Source organism: Cucurbita moschata, unplaced genomic scaffold, assembly GCF_002738365.1.
Source record: "Cucurbita moschata cultivar Rifu unplaced genomic scaffold, Cmos_1.0 Cmo_Scf00021, whole genome shotgun sequence".
Classification (NCBI taxonomy): Eukaryota; Viridiplantae; Streptophyta; class Magnoliopsida; order Cucurbitales; family Cucurbitaceae; genus Cucurbita; species Cucurbita moschata.
The window spans coordinates 938,268-957,028 of NW_019268537.1; the positions used below are offsets into that span (position 1 = coordinate 938,268).

The window sequence follows — 18,761 nt, forward strand, 5'->3', positions numbered from 1 at the left end:
AAAAAAAAAAAAAAAAAAAAAAAAAAAAAAAAAAAAAAAAAAAAAAAAAAAAAAAAAAAAAAAAAACTCTCACTTGTATATACGATCTTGTACAGACCTTTCTTTTCCAAGCTACTGTGAACCAACGAGTTTCTCATTTAATCATAATCTTGTGAACAAATATTGTATTCAGTTGGCCCTTCTAATTGAAATATCTAGTGTTTGATTTAAAGACATCGCTCAATTTGTCTATTTCAGATACTCAAGTCTTGGTTTAAACTTCCAAATGGAAATTGGGATCTTGTAAAGATACTGTCAACGGCGGGAACAGAGTCAGTTGTTTCACTGACTGATGGAAAGGTGATAAATTGAGTTTGTAAGTAGCTTTAGCTGTAAGAAAGTTATTGACATTTCATTGCCTATACCATACGGATGGTTGCAGGTGTTAAAGGTGAAAGCTGAAGATTTGATTCCTGCAAATCCGGATATCCTTGATGGCGTTGATGATCTTATGCAACTTAGCTATTTAAATGAGCCTTCAGTATTATATGATCTTGAGTACAGATATAATCAAGATATTATATATGTGAGTGTCTGAAAATTTATTATATAGTAGTTAGTCAAGAGTCTGCTTAAGAGCTATTCTAATGGTAATGATTTGGGTATGATTTTGGGATCTTCAGACAAAAGCAGGACCAGTTCTGGTTGCTATCAATCCTTTTAAGAAAGTTGATTTGTATGGAAATGATTACATTGAAGCATATAAACGCAAAACAATTGAGAGCCCACACGTATACGCCATTACGGATACAGCCATAAGAGAGATGATTCGAGGTTTCCTGATGCCCTTGATATTTTATGAGATTCAATTTGTGCTCAGGCTGTTATTTTTTCTGTTTCTTACGGACTCTTTTTTCGCTTTCAGATGAAGTAAATCAATCAATTATAATAAGGTAATTGCTGATGCATGTTTTCCACTTTTGCACAGATGTTTTATTTTTATTTTTTTAAATTCCATGCTGTTCTCTCCAATTTTTACTTTCTTGTTCAAGCATATAAGAATAGCATTCATCTAAAAGAGCGAAGGAAATTATTTTTTATGTTATTCTAGCAGTAGATTATAGCTTTGCTCAGTACCCAATGGATTGAATTCCTATTATAATAATATCTTCAGCCTTTACAGTCAACAAAATTTAGTTATTCAGATAAATCACATTAGACAAAATAGAACCAACCATGTGGTATGTCTCCTGGAGCTTACAACAGCATGGAATTCATGTTTTCCGTATGGCTATTAGTGGTATCATAAAATAACATGCGGGTGGTGTGAATAGCATGAAGGTCATTTTCTATTCTCCGTATCATTCATGTCCTTATAATGCCTTCATACTCAGCGGTGAAAGTGGAGCTGGAAAAACTGAAACAGCAAAGATAGCAATGCAATATTTGGCGGCCCTTGGCGGTGGAAGTGGAATAGAATACGAGATATTAAAGACCAATCCTATCTTAGAAGCTTTTGGAAATGCAAAAACATTGAGAAATGATAACTCAAGCCGTTTTGTAAGCTCTTATCATTGACTTCTTTACATGGCTGTGTTGTATTGAAGTGGCTTTCTACTTGCAATTTTAGGTTCGACAGCCTTTTTAAAGTTGAATTTAACATTTGCAGGGAAAATTGATAGAAATCCATTTTAGTGAAACTGGGAAAATATCCGGTGCAAATATTCAAACTTGTAAGCTTTCCTGTAATTTGGACTCTGCATTGGTTTTCAATGTATGTTTTATTTGAGATGGTAAATCTGACTTTGATTGTTCTTTTCTTGATGAACCTCAAACAGTTTTGCTTGAAAAGGTAAATCTATTAGTCTACCCTTTGATGTGCCTGATTTGATTCCATTTTTATTTTTATATTTTATAAGACTACTTGAGAATGATATATTTCTTCAACAGTCCAGAGTTGTCCAATGCACAGAGGGAGAGAGGTCATACCACATCTTTTATCAACTTTGTAGTGGGGCTCCGCCTGCACTTAAAGGTAATCCTCTTTTCCAATTTTCAGATATTTGTAGGCATTATTTTGGCTTGTTATGGGACTGTGCTTTTATATCTTATGGATGTATCGCTATCAGAAGTTTATTCACTTCATTTTTAACTGAAGCAATTGAAGCTAACTTGTTAGTAGTTTGCACATCATGCAACATTTATTCATATTGATATGGATTGCACTGTATCTCTTGTTTTCTTTGTTTATTTTCGGTGGTCTTATCTTGAGTTGCATGTACTATGTCTTATTGCATTTGTGCTTGATAGTTTTTCTTTTGTTTGGTCAAAGTTTTTAAATTTAAACTGCATATGAATTAAAAAGGGTCCATTATATGCCACACATTCAAGCAAATTATAATTTTCTTGAGGTTTTCTACTTATTCTCTTTTTGCTACGATTTCACATTTCTGATATTTACGCCGGTGCATGGTTTGCAACTTTCCACAAGAGATCTAATTTTTTATTCTGTGGCAGAAATTTCGTTGCACAATGTAAAAGCAGTTAGGTTTTATTTTCCTCTGTTGAAATCTTGAAGTTCTCTCATCTACATGTAATTATAAACTGCCTTTTCTCATTGTTTTATGGATTGATAAAAAGTACCACCAGGGTTTAATAATAGCTAGCTGTAAACACACCCTAGGTATAGAATTCTGTCCCATGTTTCAGCTAGATATCTTGTTCTCATATCTGCGGCCCCATCTCATCTTGGTTTAACTTTGGTGTGCAGAGAGGCTAAACTTGAGAAGAGCGGAAGAGTACAAATACCTCAGCCAGAGCAGTTGTATTTCAATAAGTAGAGTAAATGATGCGGAGGAGTTTCGTGTAGTCATGGTACTTTCTTTCAATCTTTAATTAAATAAATACTGACCAATTATTTATTTTGATCCTTTTTACTAAGTCTTTATGCGTTTGAAGTAGAAATTTTGCTCTAATGTGCCTGTCATTACTTCTCAGGAAGCACTAGATGTCGTACATATTAGTAAAGAAGACCAGCACAGTGTATTTGCAATGCTTGCTGCTGTTCTTTGGCTGGGAAATGTTTCCTTTAGTGTGATAGACAATGAAAATCATGTGGAGGCTGTGGAAGATGAAGGTTAGAATTTGTTAATGTGAAATATGTTTCTACTTTGTAGCATGGATTTGAACACGAAAGGCACACTGAGGACACTTTCTTCATCCTCTTTGTCAACTTATATTCTTATGTAAGGACTTACCGAGGTTTAAATTATCATGAAATGAATATTGTCAGTCATAATGACAAAGGGATGCTTTTACAGCCCATGAATAACTGTGTGATACACATAGAAGAGTTGAGTATCAGATAAACCAAAATGAACAAATTACAATGCAATTTGAATGGTCATTATTCTGTCTAGTGTTTAGGAAGGATGAGTCATTTTCCTCATACTCATTCTACATGAAATTAGCTTCTCATCTTTGAAATTTAAAAAGCGGGATAAAAATTATGGTTAATATCATGAAGAATAAACAGATACTACCTGTCCTTAAATAAAAATTGATATTTTAATAAGGAAGCCATTGTAGGCCTTTAACAAAGGAGAACAAGTAATTCCCATCCTTGGGACAACAATTTCTAGAACTACGTCTATGACTTTCCTTATTCTATGGGTCTCCCAGTATAGTGACTTACAATATCATTCGTCTACTTGTGATTACAGTATTTACTTGCATGATAATATAACTGTGTAGTTGGTTTCCTTTTTATTATTCATGTTCTGTTGTAACGTGTATCTTGAGCTTTATGCTTCCATTGGATTATGGTTTTCAGGTTTACAGACTGTCGCTAAACTTATTGGGTGCGAGATTGAGGAGCTTAAACTAGCTCTATCAACTCGAAAAATGAGAATAGGGAACGACAGCATTGTCCAAAAGCTTACTTTATCTCAGGCAAGAAACTTGTTCAGGAAAACCTTACTTTAAATTTTGTGGGGTCCATAAGTAAGGGAGAAACTAACTTCCATCAGGAAACACATGTTTAGTCACCTTCAAGTTATGTTTAAACAATAAATTACAACTATTTATGTCTGAAGTTTTAGCTTGGATTTAGTTGTAATTAGAACTCCAAATTGCGAATAGAACTCTCTACTGTTAAATTCCTATTTGTTCACAAAGATTTTGTCGAATAGAAACAATTTTTAGATCTACATCAAAGGTGAGTGATTTTGGTGGAAAGGTTATACTGAAAAGTTGTTGTGGAATGACTAGACCATTCGGGCCCAAATCTGTTGAGGCCTATACCATACGCATGGAACGTTGTGCAATAAAGAACATAACCAGTGCTTGTTCTTTTGTTTTTATAGCGTGGCTTTGGTTTCATCAACATGCATACACATTTGGATTTATGCTTTGTCAGTCTTGCATTGTTATACATTTGTATTATTTGATCTTGATTAGGTACCAAAATAGAGCTTAAACCTTATTAAGTAATTTATACTTAGTTATTTCGTATTGGTGTTCCAACCATCTGACAGATTATGGTAGACTGCATCTAACTTTTATGTTTGTGAAAACTCCTACATCAGATTTCATTTTTGTCATTCTTTGACTTGCAGGCAATTGACACTAGAGATGCTTTGGCAAAGTCAATTTACGCTTGTTTGTTTGAGTGGCTGGTCGAACAAATTAACAAATCTCTTGCTGTAGGCAAACGGCGCACTGGCAGATCCATCAGCATTCTTGATATCTATGGCTTTGAATCATTTGATGTATGCCTCATTTAAGCTCTTAATTTCTCTCTCTAGTCTCTACTCACTTAATGTGCATGTATATGAATCTTCATCCTAATATCTTTTCCCTATCTATTGCTTGCTTTTGTAGAGGAATAGTTTTGAACAGTTCTGTATTAACTATGCAAATGAGAGACTACAGCAGCATTTCAATCGTCATTTATTTAAGCTGGAGCAGGAGGTAACTGTCCAGTTGATTATACTCTAATTAAGCTGAAATGATTTCAAGTGATTACTTTTCATTGAAATGTAACAGCCGTTTTTCCTCTTCTTGGTCCTATTTCAGAAAAATACTGAGGGTTAACATAAGTCTTAAGTTCCGATGAATGAGTAGCTATTATCTGAATTTAGTATTTGGTGTAATTTAGGAATGTAACTTGGGAGAAATCTCATAGCTTTTATCTATGCATAGTTCACCTAGAATTGTTTGACCATATTTCTTAAAAAGACCTACGGATGGCAATGGGATACAAAACTAAAATTTACCAAATCATGAGATCGTGGATCCTTACCGGGGAATAGGTCATACAAGAGCAAAATAACATGATTAGTTGTGAACTATGGATTGTTCGGTATTATAGTATATTATGCCGAGCATTAAGCTGGCTAATAGAAAGGAAAAGGAACTAACTAGAATTTTGTCTTATTTTTTAATTCCTATGGCACAAGTTTTTTTTATGCTTTACGTTGAAGTTTACAACGCATTTCAGGAATATATCCAAGATGGAATCGACTGGGCAAAAGTTGATTTCGACGACAACCAAGATTGTCTCAGTCTGTTTGAAAAGGTATAGAACTTATAATTTGTTAATTTTGACTCATTGCGCCACCATCTCTTGGTCTTTTAATACTGTAACACAAGTTCACTGAATTTTGATTGTTGGTTCGGAGCAAGACTGCTTTAAATCAGCATACTATGTCTGATTATAACTGCAGTTTGTAAACCCTTTGATTGTCAATAGATATATTATCATGGGTAAAATAGGGAATATGTACCTGAGAGTTAGTGGATAGGGGATGGGTAAATTTTGCAGGGGGCAAGTGTGAAGGGGAGTGATTACGAGCCCTCTTGAATTGGCTGGAAGCTCATGTGACTTTTGGTTTATTGTTTCTTTTGAATATCAACAGAATTGTAAGGGAAATACTACACAACTCCATGCCAATAACATGTTAGCTCTTGTTTATTTTTTCATATTTTTCACTGAAAAGAGTTGGGTTTTTAATTGAAAAAACTTGCATATGCAATCCAGGCCCTACCCGGTACATTCTCTGTCAAAGAAGTCATATACTGAATTGCTCTAAATCTCCTATTTAACTATTAAGTTACTGACATCTGATATAGTCTGCGTAGTAGCCTATAACAAGTGCTGCTGTTTATTCTTAGTTATTAGCCCGGACTACTCTGAAATGAGTGATGTTTTATTCGAAAAAAAGTGTACACCATGCTTTCCTTGAAGTATTTTTGTAATTTCTACGCAGAAACCTTTGGGATTGTTGTCCCTGTTAGATGAGGAGTCTACTTTTCCAAATGGCACAGATGTGACCTTTGCGAACAAGCTTAAGCAGCATTTGGCACCCAATCCTTCTTTTAGAGGAGAACGAGAGAAAGCCTTCACTGTCTGTCATTATGCAGGAGAGGTATTTACATGTCACTGACAGATTATATTTATTTATTTTCTACTCTTATTGGAGTTTACTTATTGTATTTTTATTATTTATGTGAACTTTCATCACTTAGTACAGGGATTTTCGCCGTCCTAATGGCCCCTGACTCGATTCTATTAACTGTCTCTAATTTCTTTCTGTTTCTGTGATGGATCATTGCATGATGCTGTTAAATTGACAAATGTTTAGGAAAATATCATTGCCTGGTGCAAAAAGATTGTGACAAGTTGTTGGTAGTCTTTGGTGAAATTTCTCTTCCTCAGTTCATTTTTCCTGACTTTTTGATAGTTGCATTTGGGTCTTCATTCAGGTCACTTATGACACAACTGGTTTTCTGGAGAAAAACAGGGACTTGCTACATTTAGATTCCATACAACTCCTATCCTCATGTTCATGTCATCTTCCTCAAATTTTTGCATCCAACATGCTAACTCAATCGGGAAAGTCCATAGGTGGCCCTTTACATAAGTCTGGTGGTGCAGAATCCCAAAAACTAAGCGTCGCAAGAAAGTTTAAGGTAATCTGTCTTTCATAATTAATTAATCATTCAATCGCATCATGGGCATGATATTTCCTGAATGGGTACTTATTTTGATATTTGACTTTTTGCAATATCTATTAGACATTGTTTCTTAAGATTGTTCAAAATAATATCAACGGTTTATTCAGGAAAAAAAGAAGACAATAGCTCAAATTGGAGTGAGGATAAAAACGTTATCTTGTTTACTTCCTTCAGACGTTTGTGTGATTCTTGGAAATCGTTGCTAGTTGTTCTTGATGCATTTGGCAATATGACAGACATCTCAAATGGTCATTTGTTTTAGTAACAGTAAATTTCAAGACAGTAGAGTGCTGAGTCCTTGAGCTTGAGCTTTTCTTAGTACTAGGTAGATACAATGAGGGTCTCTTTGGAGTTTTATTTTGTTTTAGGCACTGAATTGTCATATATTGAACCTTTTTCTTTAGTTAACAGATTTGAATTTGTTTAGGGTCAATTATTCCAATTGATGCACCGTCTTGAAAATACAACGCCCCATTTCATCCGTTGCATCAAGCCCAACAATGTTCAGTCTCCCAGATTGTCGGAGCAAGGACTTGTATTACAACAGTTAAGATGTTGTGGGGTCCTAGAAGTGGTACGAATATCACGAGCTGGTTTTCCCACCCGGATGTCACATCAGAAATTTGCTAGAAGGTAGCGCTGGGTTATTGCTTATGATTTTTAAAACTTTCCACTCTAACATCTATTGATGTAATAACTTGTGCATGGCTCTTGGTGTGGGACATCAGGTATGGTTTTCTTCTGCAAGAAAGCATTGCATCGCAGGATCCACTAAGTGTCTCAGTTGCGATTCTTCATCAATTCAATATATTGCCGGAAATGTACCAAGTTGGCTATACAAAATTGTTCTTCCGAACTGGACAGGTAAAATGTTTGTGTTTCTTATCAATACTAATTGCTCTATTAAGGAAAGGTTATTTGGGTAGGATTTTAAATTGTTCACCGAGCTAGTTCAGCAATTCATACCAGCTTCTAGACAGAAGGGAATGTAATTAAAGAGTTGATATAATCTTTCATTTATTTAATTATCTTTTTTTTTCTTCTTCTAATTGCCGACCGCCTATTTGGTGGGCAATGATGAGAATTTAACAAGTGTAGACAAATGTTCAAGAAGCTCCAATTTTTCACGGAAGAGAAGTGTGCTTAGCCAGTAATGCATGTTTGATCATGGTGACTTCAAGTTTCATCCCAACGACTGAATCGTATTATGTTGCTTATGTTGCACTTGCTATTGTCCTTTGGTTTCAATTGAGTTAGAAATCAATGGTAAAAAAAGAAAAAAAAAAAAAAAAAAACTAAGGATACCAGTTTAGAAATAAAAATTTAAACCTATTTCTGTATAATTTTATTTGTCGTTGAATTTTATTTTGTGCTATTGTATATATATCTATTTTGTACATAGTAAGTTCCATATATTGACATATAATACTGACTAGTGCAACTAATCAAATTTTTATAAAAAATAATCTGGTAGATTGGAATGCTTGAAGATACAAGAAACCGCACCCTCCATGGGATTCTCTGTGTTCAAAGCTGTTATAGAGGGCACCTAGCTCGTCGCCATCTCAAAGAGCTGAAGAAAGGGATTTTCGTACTTCAGTCATGTATTAGCCTCCCTTGTTGACTTAGAACCAGCATTGTCTAGTTCTTGGGATACAGAGTTTGAACTATTCTAATTTCTCATGCAGTTGCACGTGGGGAGAAAACCAGAAAAGAATATGCAATCTTGATACGAAGGCATAGGGCTGCTATTTCTATTCAGAAGTGTGTGAAAGCCAGAATTGCTGAAAAACGTTTGAAGAAAGTCTGTGATGCATCACTTCTGATACAATCGGGTAAAGAACCTGTTCTTAAATGTTCTACTGGATATATGATTTCACAACGAAGAAACTAACTACAGTTCATATTCTCGAGAGTTTGATTCAAAACAGTGTTCAATTATCCGAGACCACTTTAGTGTGCATGCCCACTCTTATGCCCTTGAACTGTGCACTTTTTGGTGGGGAGGTCATGGAACTGGAGTTTCCCAAACAATCTACAACAATAACTGGATACACTTCTAAATCCAGATGTTTTTATTATAACAAATGAAGCATTTACAGTACAGAATTAGAGAGTCTAGTAAAATAAACAATGAAAAGTAACCAGCTTCTAACTGGAATTTAGATTGCCTTGCCAGGACTGGACATCTCCGGCTGTATTTCTGTTTTTTGTGAGTTCTGATTTCGTTTACTGATTTGGTCCAATGTTTGTTACCTTTCAGTTATCCGTGGCTGTTTGGTCAGGAGATGCTCAGGAGATATAGGATTAATGAAACCTGGTGGCCTGACGGTAAACTTTCAGCATTTTGATTTTTATGTGTTCATTCTCTGATTATCATTTTTGTCTTCAAATTTTATGGTTGCCCAAAACTTCCATATGTCGTTCATACTGTTCCACTTCAACTTAGTATGGGAGTAATTTTCTAGTATTATACGAGAAGGATGCCTATCATAGATCCAATTAATCGGTATTGGACTAAGTCTAAAAATGAAACTACAGCTATTAATATACAAGGAAATAATATTCCTTCTTTTATTCACATTTCATTTGAAAGAATTTTATTTAATTGACCTCATATCCTTTTTATATGTTTGTATAATGTGATTACTCAAAATCTCGAACTTCCAACAGGCAAACGAGTCAGGTGAGGTGCTTGTTAAGGCATCATTCCTTTCAGAATTACAGCGCCGTGTCCTGAAGGCAGAGGCTGCTTTGAGGGAGAAAGAAGAGGAAAACGACATCCTCCACCAGCACCTCCAGCAGTACGAGAATCGTTGGTCAGAGTATGAGCTGAAAATGAAATCAATGGAAGAGGTGTGGCAGAGACAAATGAGATCCCTGCAGTCTAGCCTCTCCATTGCAAAGAAAAGCTTAGCAGTTGATGATTCAGAGAGAAATTCTGATGCATCAGTCAATGCAAGTGATGACAGAGGATACAGTTGGGAAGTGGGTAGCAACAACACAACTAATGAAAGCAATGGAGTAAGACCAATGAATGCAGGTCTCAGTGTCATTAGCCGCTTGGCCGAAGAATTCGAACAAAGAAGTCAAGTCTTCAGCGACGATGCCAAGTTCTTAGTAGAGGTAAAATCCGGTCAAGTCGAGGCAAGTCTTGATCCAGATAGGGAACTAAGAAGGTTGAAGCAGATGTTTGAAGCATGGAAGAAAGATTACGGGGGAAGGCTGCGCGAAACAAAAGTGATTTTGAATAAGCTTGGGAATGAAGGTGCCATGGATAGAGTGAAAAAGAAATGGTGGGGAAGGAGAAACAGCACAAGGTATAGTTAAACAACTGAAATCAAGTTATAGCTAAAAGTTACACTGTTTTCTCTCTGAGCAGTTGGTTTATTTTTGGGGAACTTGTAAATGATGGGTCTTCCTATTCACTGGGCCAGTGAATCAGGAAGAAAGGGTATTCCGTTGTGCTGCTAATACCTATTTACACTGTTCTTAGCAACCCTATAGTTGTTGCAAAGGAGGAACTGCTGCAAGAGTTCTGTTCTAACTTTTCCATTACAAGTTTCTTTTTGGAGGGCTTCAAGTGATTTAGTTAGTGCCATTGGAGTCCAAAATCTCCAATATGTATATCTCTTTTTACTACTTAACAATCTCTATATTGATAGATATTGAGGCTTTCTCTTCTCTCATAGTATGCTTCCCTCCCCCAAAAATAAAGAGAAAAAGAAAAAAAGTGATCTTCAGAGCCTTGGATGAAGCAAAGATTGTTGCATTATTAGCCAACAGTTTTGTTTAATGTAGAATAACTCATGAATGGCTCATAAGGAAGATTTTGGGAGGGGCCCCACCTCAAGTTTACTCTAGAACAGTAGTTGTTTTTGAAGGAATATACATCAATAACTATATTTTAGATTTTTTTACCTTTTAACTTCGTTCAACGATAGCCTCATTTGTCCGTTTTAATCTGTTATATATTGTTATTAGCTTCATAATTTTAAAACGCGTCTACTGGAGATAGATTTCTACACTCTTATAAGACACTTCATTTCCTTTTCAAACCGATGTGAGATCTCACACACTTGTTTATTTATCGATTGAGTTATGTTTAGGAGTGTTCATAAGAGCATTGACTTGAAAAATCCAATCACCCTAATTAGTTGAATTGAGTACACTTGTTTATTTATCGATTGAGTTATGTTTAGGAGTGTTCATAAGAGCATTGACTTGAAAAATCCAATCACCCTAATTAGTTGAATTGAGTACACTTGTTTATTTATCGATTGAGTTATGTTTAGGAGTGTTCATAAGAGCATTGACTTGAAAAATCCAATCACCCTAATTAGTTGAATTGAGTACACTTGTTTATTTATCGATTGAGTTATGTTTAGGAGTGTTCATAAGAGCATTGACTTGAAAAATCCAATCACCCTAATTAGTTGAATTGAGTACACTTGTTTATTTATCGATTGAGTTATGTTTAGGAGTGTTCATAAGAGCATTGACTTGAAAAATCCAATCACCCTAATTAGTTGAATTGAGTACACTTGTTTATTTATCGATTGAGTTATGTTTAGGAGTGTTCATAAGAGCATTGACTTGAAAAATCCAATCACCCTAATTAGTTGAATTGAGTTGTATTGGTTCTAACGTGAATTTACTCTAAAGTTACTTTAAAAAAATATTATATATTTATTATAATTTTATTTAATTTCATAATTTTTTATTATACTTTTAAAAAAATTATATTAAAATTGCACATTTTAATTTAATGTTTGAAGTAAATCAATGATTTTATTATATTTTTAATCAATTATTCGAACAATCAGTTTAATATTTATGATTGAAGAGAGATCTATTAATAAATCAATGAATTAAGATATTATAGGAAAATAAAAAGCTTTATTTTTATTTTTTAAAAAAGGATCGAGTTGACTCGATTAAAAGCAGGTAAAGCTGGAAGGCCATGAAAAAGCATTTAAAATAAAGATAAATACGCTAAAATTACGACGTTGAAAGGGTACAGTGAAAGTCTGCGCCTCTCATTACTCCCCACTTGCCGCCTCCACTCGGTCCCAAGCGGCTGGCGATGTTGGCTGCCGGCGCTCGCGTTTCTCACCATCTCCGGGAGTGCGACTCTCAATTTGGCTTCGGATTAACCTCAGGCCTTACCTCCTTCCCCGTCGTTCTATTTCCTCCGATATGGTCTCGCAAGCCCACTTCTAATTTCCCTTCAATTTCTCGCCGCTCCCAACCACGTGGGGTTTCTTTCTTTTGCTCCATTATCCCCTCCACTTCCCCCGGAGAAATCCCCGTTATCTCCGATTCTTTTGGGTACTTTCCCATTTCATGTCCTTCGATTTCTTATCGCTGTCCGTGTTGTTTTCTTGCTAACTACAAATTTACCAATTGGCGTTTTGTTTCCCAGTTCACGAGAGGATGATCGTGAAGTCTCTGTGGCTGGTTTGTTTTCCTTCGTTGGTTCAATTTTCTCCTGAATCTGTCGTTAATTTTATGGAAGAATGCTAATCCTTATCTTCGTCTTAATTTTTCCGCTTATTTAATGTGTAGGAAGTTTGTGGTGATTTTGGGTTAGATTGAAGTTGAACAACCTTTTGATTATATGGTTGTGTACTTATAATGTGGGTTCTAAGTAGCTCTGATTTATACGCAATACATTAGAATGGGGGGTTTTTTTCCTCTTAAAGATTCAAGCCCCCAAAAGGGAGTGGGAGCAAAACGTAACTCCCGAAGAAAGAACAAGGCTTCAAATGTTAGAAGAGTTTAAAAATAAAAACATTAATGAACTAAGCGCCTAAGATCTTGACACCATCGATGATCCTAAGATTTAGGCTGTTGATGCGTCTTTGTTCTACTTAATGGTCAAACAGTTGATGTGCTTAGAAAATAATTGATCGGTTAACATAGCAAGTAGGAATGGAATATAATACACTTATGTGATGTCCCACATTGGTTGGGGAGGAGAACAAACCACCATTTATAAGGGTGTGGAAACCTTCCCCTAGCAGATGCGTTTTAAAGCCTTGAGGGGAAGCTCGAAAGGGAAAATCCAAAGAGAACAATATATGCTAGCAGTGGATTTGGATCGTTACACTTACGAAGTCACCAACTTGAGAGCAAGTAGCGAAAGCTTAAATATTGATTATTTTAATAAAAAGAAACCAAGATTTCAATGAAAAAAAATGAAAGGATCCAAAAGAGGCTACAAAATGGACAACCGAACAAAAGGAGCCAAAAGCAAGCTAACCTAAAGTTGGTCAGATGGGTGTCTAGTAGCTTTGATTGATAGTTTTAGGAATGTAAGTCATGTTAGGAATCACGACCCTCCACAATGGTATGATATTGTTCACTTTGAGCATAAGCTGTCATGGCTTTGTTTTGGGTTTTCTCAAAAGGTCTCATACCGATGGAGATGTATTCCTTACTCATAAACCCATGATCATTCCCTAAATTAGTCAAGGTGGGACTCCCTCCTAATAATCCCCAACAAGTCACAGTATTAGATGGATTCTTGTCTTCTATCTCTAGTTACTTCGGTTTGGGTATTATGTGAGAAGGTTTTTTTCCCCTTCTTTTGGATTAGCTTGCTATAAGAAAGTTCATTCAGTTGTGAAAAGATCATTTTCTCCTATTATTTGTAGTTCGGTTAGTCTGAGACTGGTTTTTATGATCATTTTTTTTTTTGTCACTCATAGGAGGAATAGTAGCATTAGGAAAATTTGATGCTCTTCACGTTGGACATCGAGAGCTCGCAATTCAAGCTTCAACGGTTGGATCTCCATTTCTATTGTCATTCGTTGGAATTGCTGAAGTACTCGGTTGGGAACCTAGGTAAGCAAAATGCGTTTTCTTTATGTTACTTATTGTTTGTTTCGTCATAAATGGTTGGAAATTTACATCTGACAATGACCTTACAAAATAAAATTTTATGCAGTTTTGATTGTTTTCTAAGGTTCTTACTTGTTCCATTGGCAAATATATGCAACTACCCGATATTTCCCTGTGGAAGATTTGCCCATTCTAATTGAATTTGGTTCCAACAACATTTGTAACATTAGTAATTCACATTGAGTTTCCAATGGAAGTCTTGCAAGTTATAAAGGTGTAGTTATTATCATAGAACACTAAGTTGATGGCCAGCAAGAATTAGCGTGTGCAGCAACAGCAGAAAGAAAGCAAAGCACTCAACATTATGGTTGGCTGTCAACGATCTGCAGCAAAGAATGGAGGAAAGATTTGAGGTCACTGATCGAGATATTCAATGTAGTTTAACAGCAATTGATCAATTTGTTGTTGAAGGATACAAGTTCCCAAAAGGAAACAAAAATTGAAAGAACTAAAGAAAACAGGAGAGTATAACAAGAAGAACATATAGCTAAAAACAAGCAAGAACAGTATCTTCAAAATGACAAACTAAAGCTCTTTCAATTGGAATGTCTGGCTGTCACCATGTGAGAATCAGGACGAGATTTTGAATACCATCTGTTATATTAACTGAGGATTTGTAATGAAGGTGTTGAGTTTATTCAATTGCAGATCTCTAATCTCTTTCCTTTGTTCTGAACATGTACTTAGAATTATATTCTTGGAGTTAATTATTTATCTGTTAGTTAATTGAACAGGGCTCCCATAGTGGCTCAATGTGATAGGAAGCGAGTACTTTCCTCATGGGCACCATACTGCCGAAACTCAGCTCCATCCGAATATCAGATTCAATTTTCAAGCGTTCGTTATCTAACTCCACGAGAATTTGTTGAGAAATTATCAAAGGAGCTTGGCGTTCGTGGAGTTGTTGCAGGTAAATTAAATTAAGACGTGTAGTACAAGTCTTTGTTGATAAAATACTCTCTTGGACTTGAGTAAAGTGTGATCGTTTCGAGGCTTTGATCGACAATGGTTGCAGGTGAAAGCTATAGGTTTGGATATAAAGCAGCAGGTGATGCAGCTGAGCTAGTGAAACTGTGTGAGGAATATGGGTTAGGTGCTTATATTATAAAATCTGTGATGGACAGAAACCAAAAAGTTGTTAATTCTACCAATTCAATGGAGAGAGGACAGGTGTCATCTACTCGGGTTCGCTATGCCCTTTCCATAGGAGATATGAAGTATGTCTCTGAGCTTTTAGGCCGCAGACATCGCCTTATTTTGATGGCAAAAGGCCTAGAGGGATTAAGCAATAGCAGAGTGTCTGCCCCAAAATCATGTTTGTTAAATTTAGCACCAAAAGAAGGTCTCTATAATACGTGTTTCGTCTGTACAAGTGACGAGGATCTAATCCCATGTCGGGTAGTTATCGACTCGACTCATGTTCACATAGAAATGGATGATATAGGCACACGTCATCCCGTAGGAACACAAAACTACTTAAGTGTTGAATTTGACCATGAAGGAGCATGATCATGTTCAATTCGCCTCCTGGAATTCCTTGATGAGATCACTTATCCACAAACTAAAATGTCGGATCCCAGAGATTCTGGATTATATGCATCAGAGAGATTCATATCTATTCTTACAAAGAGGTATGGAGCTTGTTTCAGCAATTATGTTCTAAATATTTGCAGACACGAAACACGGGTCACGGGCCAATGTGGGTAATGCTTCATCATTTACAGCTGGTTCTGTGAAGAAACACTACTTATTTTGGCAGGAAAAGCTCAATAGTTCCTTTCAGCTGTCCGACAGATGCATATGACCCGAAGGTACTTTTATATGTATTAACTAAAGCACGTTGTTTGCAAGGAATTATTATATTTATGTCTCTATGTTCATTTATCTGGAAACAAATAACTCAGAGGCATCGTTTTCTGTTGGCACTGTACATGATATCTATAATTTATTTAGGGACAAATAGCTTGGAAGTTTTCTTTTTTTCAACAGATCAAAAGCTGTTGAACCCATTTTGAGTTCTAACATAAAATTTAGACCCTTTTCACTTGCTTCTTGAAATGTAAGACAGGTAGTACTGTAGCCATGTTTTCCCTTGTTGTCTTTGGTTCCCTTTTGCAAGAACATGATTTTGCTTTTGAACTTTTTACGGGCCAAAACGAACAATATCTGCTAGCGGTGAGTTTGAACTGTTACTAATGGTATTAGAGCCAGACACCGAGCAGTGTGCCAGCGGGGACGCTGGGCTCCAAGGAGGGTGGATTGTGAGATCCCACATTGATTGGAGAGAGAAACGAAACATTCCTTATAAAGGTGTGGGAATCTCTCCCTAGTAGAAGCTTCGTCCCTTTTCCTTTTGCTTGCATTCTACTTCCATGGAAATGATTTTTCTTTGGAGTGGGATGTGGAAGCAGTTGCAAAAAAAGAAAAATGTTTTTATTTTTTAAGTCGGGATATATATATATATATATGTTTTAATCAATTGGGTTATATCATTTTATTTTAGAAAATTCAATTATTAAAATTCTCTAATAATTGGTAGTTGAGGTTTTAAGAAACATGAACATGGCAGTTGGGTTCAATCATTAAAATTCTGCTTTCTTTTTATCTAATCATATAATCATTTGAGAAAATAAAAAAGCTCACTTCATATTAAAAAAGCAACCATATAACCAAATACCGAAAATACCCCCATCATCAAAGAAATTAGCTGTGGTTGGTGAGGGTAGTTATGTAACTTCCATTAACAAGATTATCTGGAGATATCAGCAATCAAGACTCCTCGGCTTCTTCGCTACAATGTCAATTACGAGCAAATTAGGGCTTCTTCTATTTAGCCCCAATCTTTAATCTCTCTCTCTTCACTCTTCCCTTCTTCAAATTGGCTCTGAATTTTTTCGGATATGGCTTCCACTGATTCGGCATTGGAACTCGGGTCCGACTCAACTGGGGTTACCGTCTGTATCAATGATACTCTGACCGATGACGAGCTCCGATCCATACTGGATAAGATTGTGAGGGACAAAGACAAGGAGATTTTTGGGTTAGTTTGCAAGAGATGGCTTCGAGTTCAGAGCAACGAGAGGAAGAAGCTCTCAGCTCGTGCGGGTCCTCACCTGCTTCGGAAAATGGCCTCCAGATTCTCGCGCCTCTTGGAATTGGATCTCTCGCAGTCTACTTCTCGGTCTTTTTATCCGGGTGTTACGGACTCCGATCTTTCTGTCGTCGCTAATGGTTTTCAGTACTTGAAAGTCCTCAATCTTCAATATTGCAAAGGTAGCTACTTCCGCGTACTATATGTATGTTCTGCTTTGGCTATAATGTTCATGGTCGTGTGCAGCTGAGTGAAGTCTATGTTTTATCTTCTAATTCTCTACTGATTGTTAACCTCAAGAGTTTTAACGCTTTGGGTTTTAAGATAGACATCTACTTGAACGATTTAGGAGATTCGAAGCATTTTAAAATTAACACCAGGGTCGTTTTTTTTTTTTTTGTTTCCTTTTAAGTTTTCATTGATCTTGGACCAATGAATTAGTTGAATTTATGCATTTTTTAAAAAGGTAAATTTCGCTGGAGAAATATAACTCTGTCACTGCAAAGAGGAGTGAGCCTGTGGTATGAAATGATCTTGTCATATTCTTAAAATTTGGTCACAAAAGGATACTTGGTGAAGTTGTTTAGTTTATTTGTGATTTAAGTATTATGATATGAACTGGGCAATGGCCACAAGCGAATTGCTGGTGTTCTTTTTGATGCATATGTTTGATATCTTCATTTTTTTGCATCTGTGCTTGCAGGCATCACTGATTCTGGAATAGTAGCAATTGGAAGCAGTCTTTCAAAACTGCAGTCGTTGGACGTGTCCTATTGCCGAAAGTTGACTGACAGGGGATTCTCAGCTGTTGCAGAAGGATGTCACGACCTAAGAAACTTGAATCTGGCTGGCTGCAAACTGGTTACAGATGGGCTATTAAAAACTCTTTCTAAAAACTGCCACGATTTAGAAGAATTGGGTCTACAGGGCTGCACAAATATAACTGACTCAGGACTAACAGAACTTGTCAAAGGGTGTCAGAAGATCGAGCTTTTAGATGTTAATAAATGCAGCAATGTTGGCGACATTGGCGTATCCAATGTCTCGATGGCTTGTTCATCCTCTCTCAAGACGTTAAAGTTGTTGGATTGCTATAAAATTAAAGATGACTCCATTTTGTCACTGGCTCAGTTCTGCAATCATCTTGAGACTCTTATTATAGGTGGCTGTAGGGACATCTCTGATGAATCTATTCAAAAGCTTGCACGAGCATGTAAAAGTAATCTCAGAACTTTGCGTATGGACTGGTGTTTGAACGTAACCGATTCTTCATTGAGGTGCATATTCACACAATGTAGCAATCTGGAGGCGCTCGACATTGGTTGCTGTGAGGAGGTGACAGATGCTGCTTTCCATACTCTGGGAAGCGATGGTACTGAGGTGAATTTGAAGGTTTTGAAGGTTAGTAACTGTCCGAAGGTCACGTTAGCCACGTTAAGTATTCTTGTTGACAAGTGCAATTCTCTTGAATATCTGGATGTGAGGTCCTGCCCTCATATTACCAAGGCTGGATGTGATGAGGCTGGATTGCAGTTTCCTGAATCATGTAAAGTGAACTTTACAGGAAGTTTATGCGAGCCAGATCTTTTTCTTTGAGACCCAACATCAGCAAAATCTTGAAACAATTCATCCCCCAAAGTCTTTCAGACAGCATTTTTCGATTGCTTCATCGGGTACGCACCACTTCAGTTAGAAATCCTGTTAATAAGCCTTCTAATGTTGTTGTTTGGGGGGATCAATAAGCATTCTAATGTCATTTTCGGGGGGG

At 36.3% G+C, this 18,761-nt stretch overlaps 3 protein-coding genes across 3 annotated transcripts in view; all 3 read left to right on the forward strand.

Annotated features, from left to right (window-relative positions):
* LOC111458120 (myosin-1-like) overlaps positions 1-10,701 on the forward strand; it is a 13,515-nt gene extending 2,814 nt beyond the window's left edge. The window contains exons 3-24 of the mRNA XM_023100589.1: positions 238-339; positions 422-565; positions 663-813; positions 905-932; positions 1,374-1,539; positions 1,649-1,712; positions 1,818-1,831; positions 1,930-2,014; positions 2,750-2,853; positions 2,977-3,115; positions 3,812-3,930; positions 4,596-4,748; positions 4,861-4,950; positions 5,480-5,557; positions 6,249-6,407; positions 6,745-6,951; positions 7,424-7,629; positions 7,725-7,860; positions 8,471-8,600; positions 8,685-8,831; positions 9,260-9,327; positions 9,670-10,701. Of these exons, the coding sequence (XP_022956357.1) occupies positions 238-339; positions 422-565; positions 663-813; positions 905-932; positions 1,374-1,539; positions 1,649-1,712; positions 1,818-1,831; positions 1,930-2,014; positions 2,750-2,853; positions 2,977-3,115; positions 3,812-3,930; positions 4,596-4,748; positions 4,861-4,950; positions 5,480-5,557; positions 6,249-6,407; positions 6,745-6,951; positions 7,424-7,629; positions 7,725-7,860; positions 8,471-8,600; positions 8,685-8,831; positions 9,260-9,327; positions 9,670-10,326 (3,147 nt within the window). The 3' untranslated portion in view covers positions 10,327-10,701. The remainder of the gene's footprint in view (positions 1-237; positions 340-421; positions 566-662; positions 814-904; positions 933-1,373; positions 1,540-1,648; positions 1,713-1,817; positions 1,832-1,929; positions 2,015-2,749; positions 2,854-2,976; positions 3,116-3,811; positions 3,931-4,595; positions 4,749-4,860; positions 4,951-5,479; positions 5,558-6,248; positions 6,408-6,744; positions 6,952-7,423; positions 7,630-7,724; positions 7,861-8,470; positions 8,601-8,684; positions 8,832-9,259; positions 9,328-9,669) is intronic.
* Positions 10,702-11,990: 1,289 nt separating this feature from the next.
* Positions 11,991-15,960, forward strand: LOC111458123 (FAD synthetase 2, chloroplastic-like). Its single transcript, XM_023100593.1, has 5 exons — positions 11,991-12,327; positions 12,422-12,456; positions 13,710-13,845; positions 14,637-14,812; positions 14,918-15,960. The coding sequence occupies exons 1-5, from the start codon at positions 12,083-12,085 to the stop codon at positions 15,409-15,411; spliced, it is 1,086 nt and encodes a 361-aa protein (XP_022956361.1). The 5' UTR covers positions 11,991-12,082; the 3' UTR covers positions 15,412-15,960.
* A 481-nt stretch (positions 15,961-16,441) lies between these two features.
* Positions 16,442-18,755, forward strand: LOC111458122 (uncharacterized F-box/LRR-repeat protein C02F5.7). Its single transcript, XM_023100592.1, has 2 exons — positions 16,442-17,175; positions 17,697-18,755. Exons 1-2 carry the CDS (start codon positions 16,803-16,805, stop codon positions 18,587-18,589), a joined length of 1,266 nt encoding a protein of 421 aa, XP_022956360.1. The 5' UTR covers positions 16,442-16,802; the 3' UTR covers positions 18,590-18,755.
* The last annotated feature ends 6 nt before the right edge of the window (positions 18,756-18,761 follow it).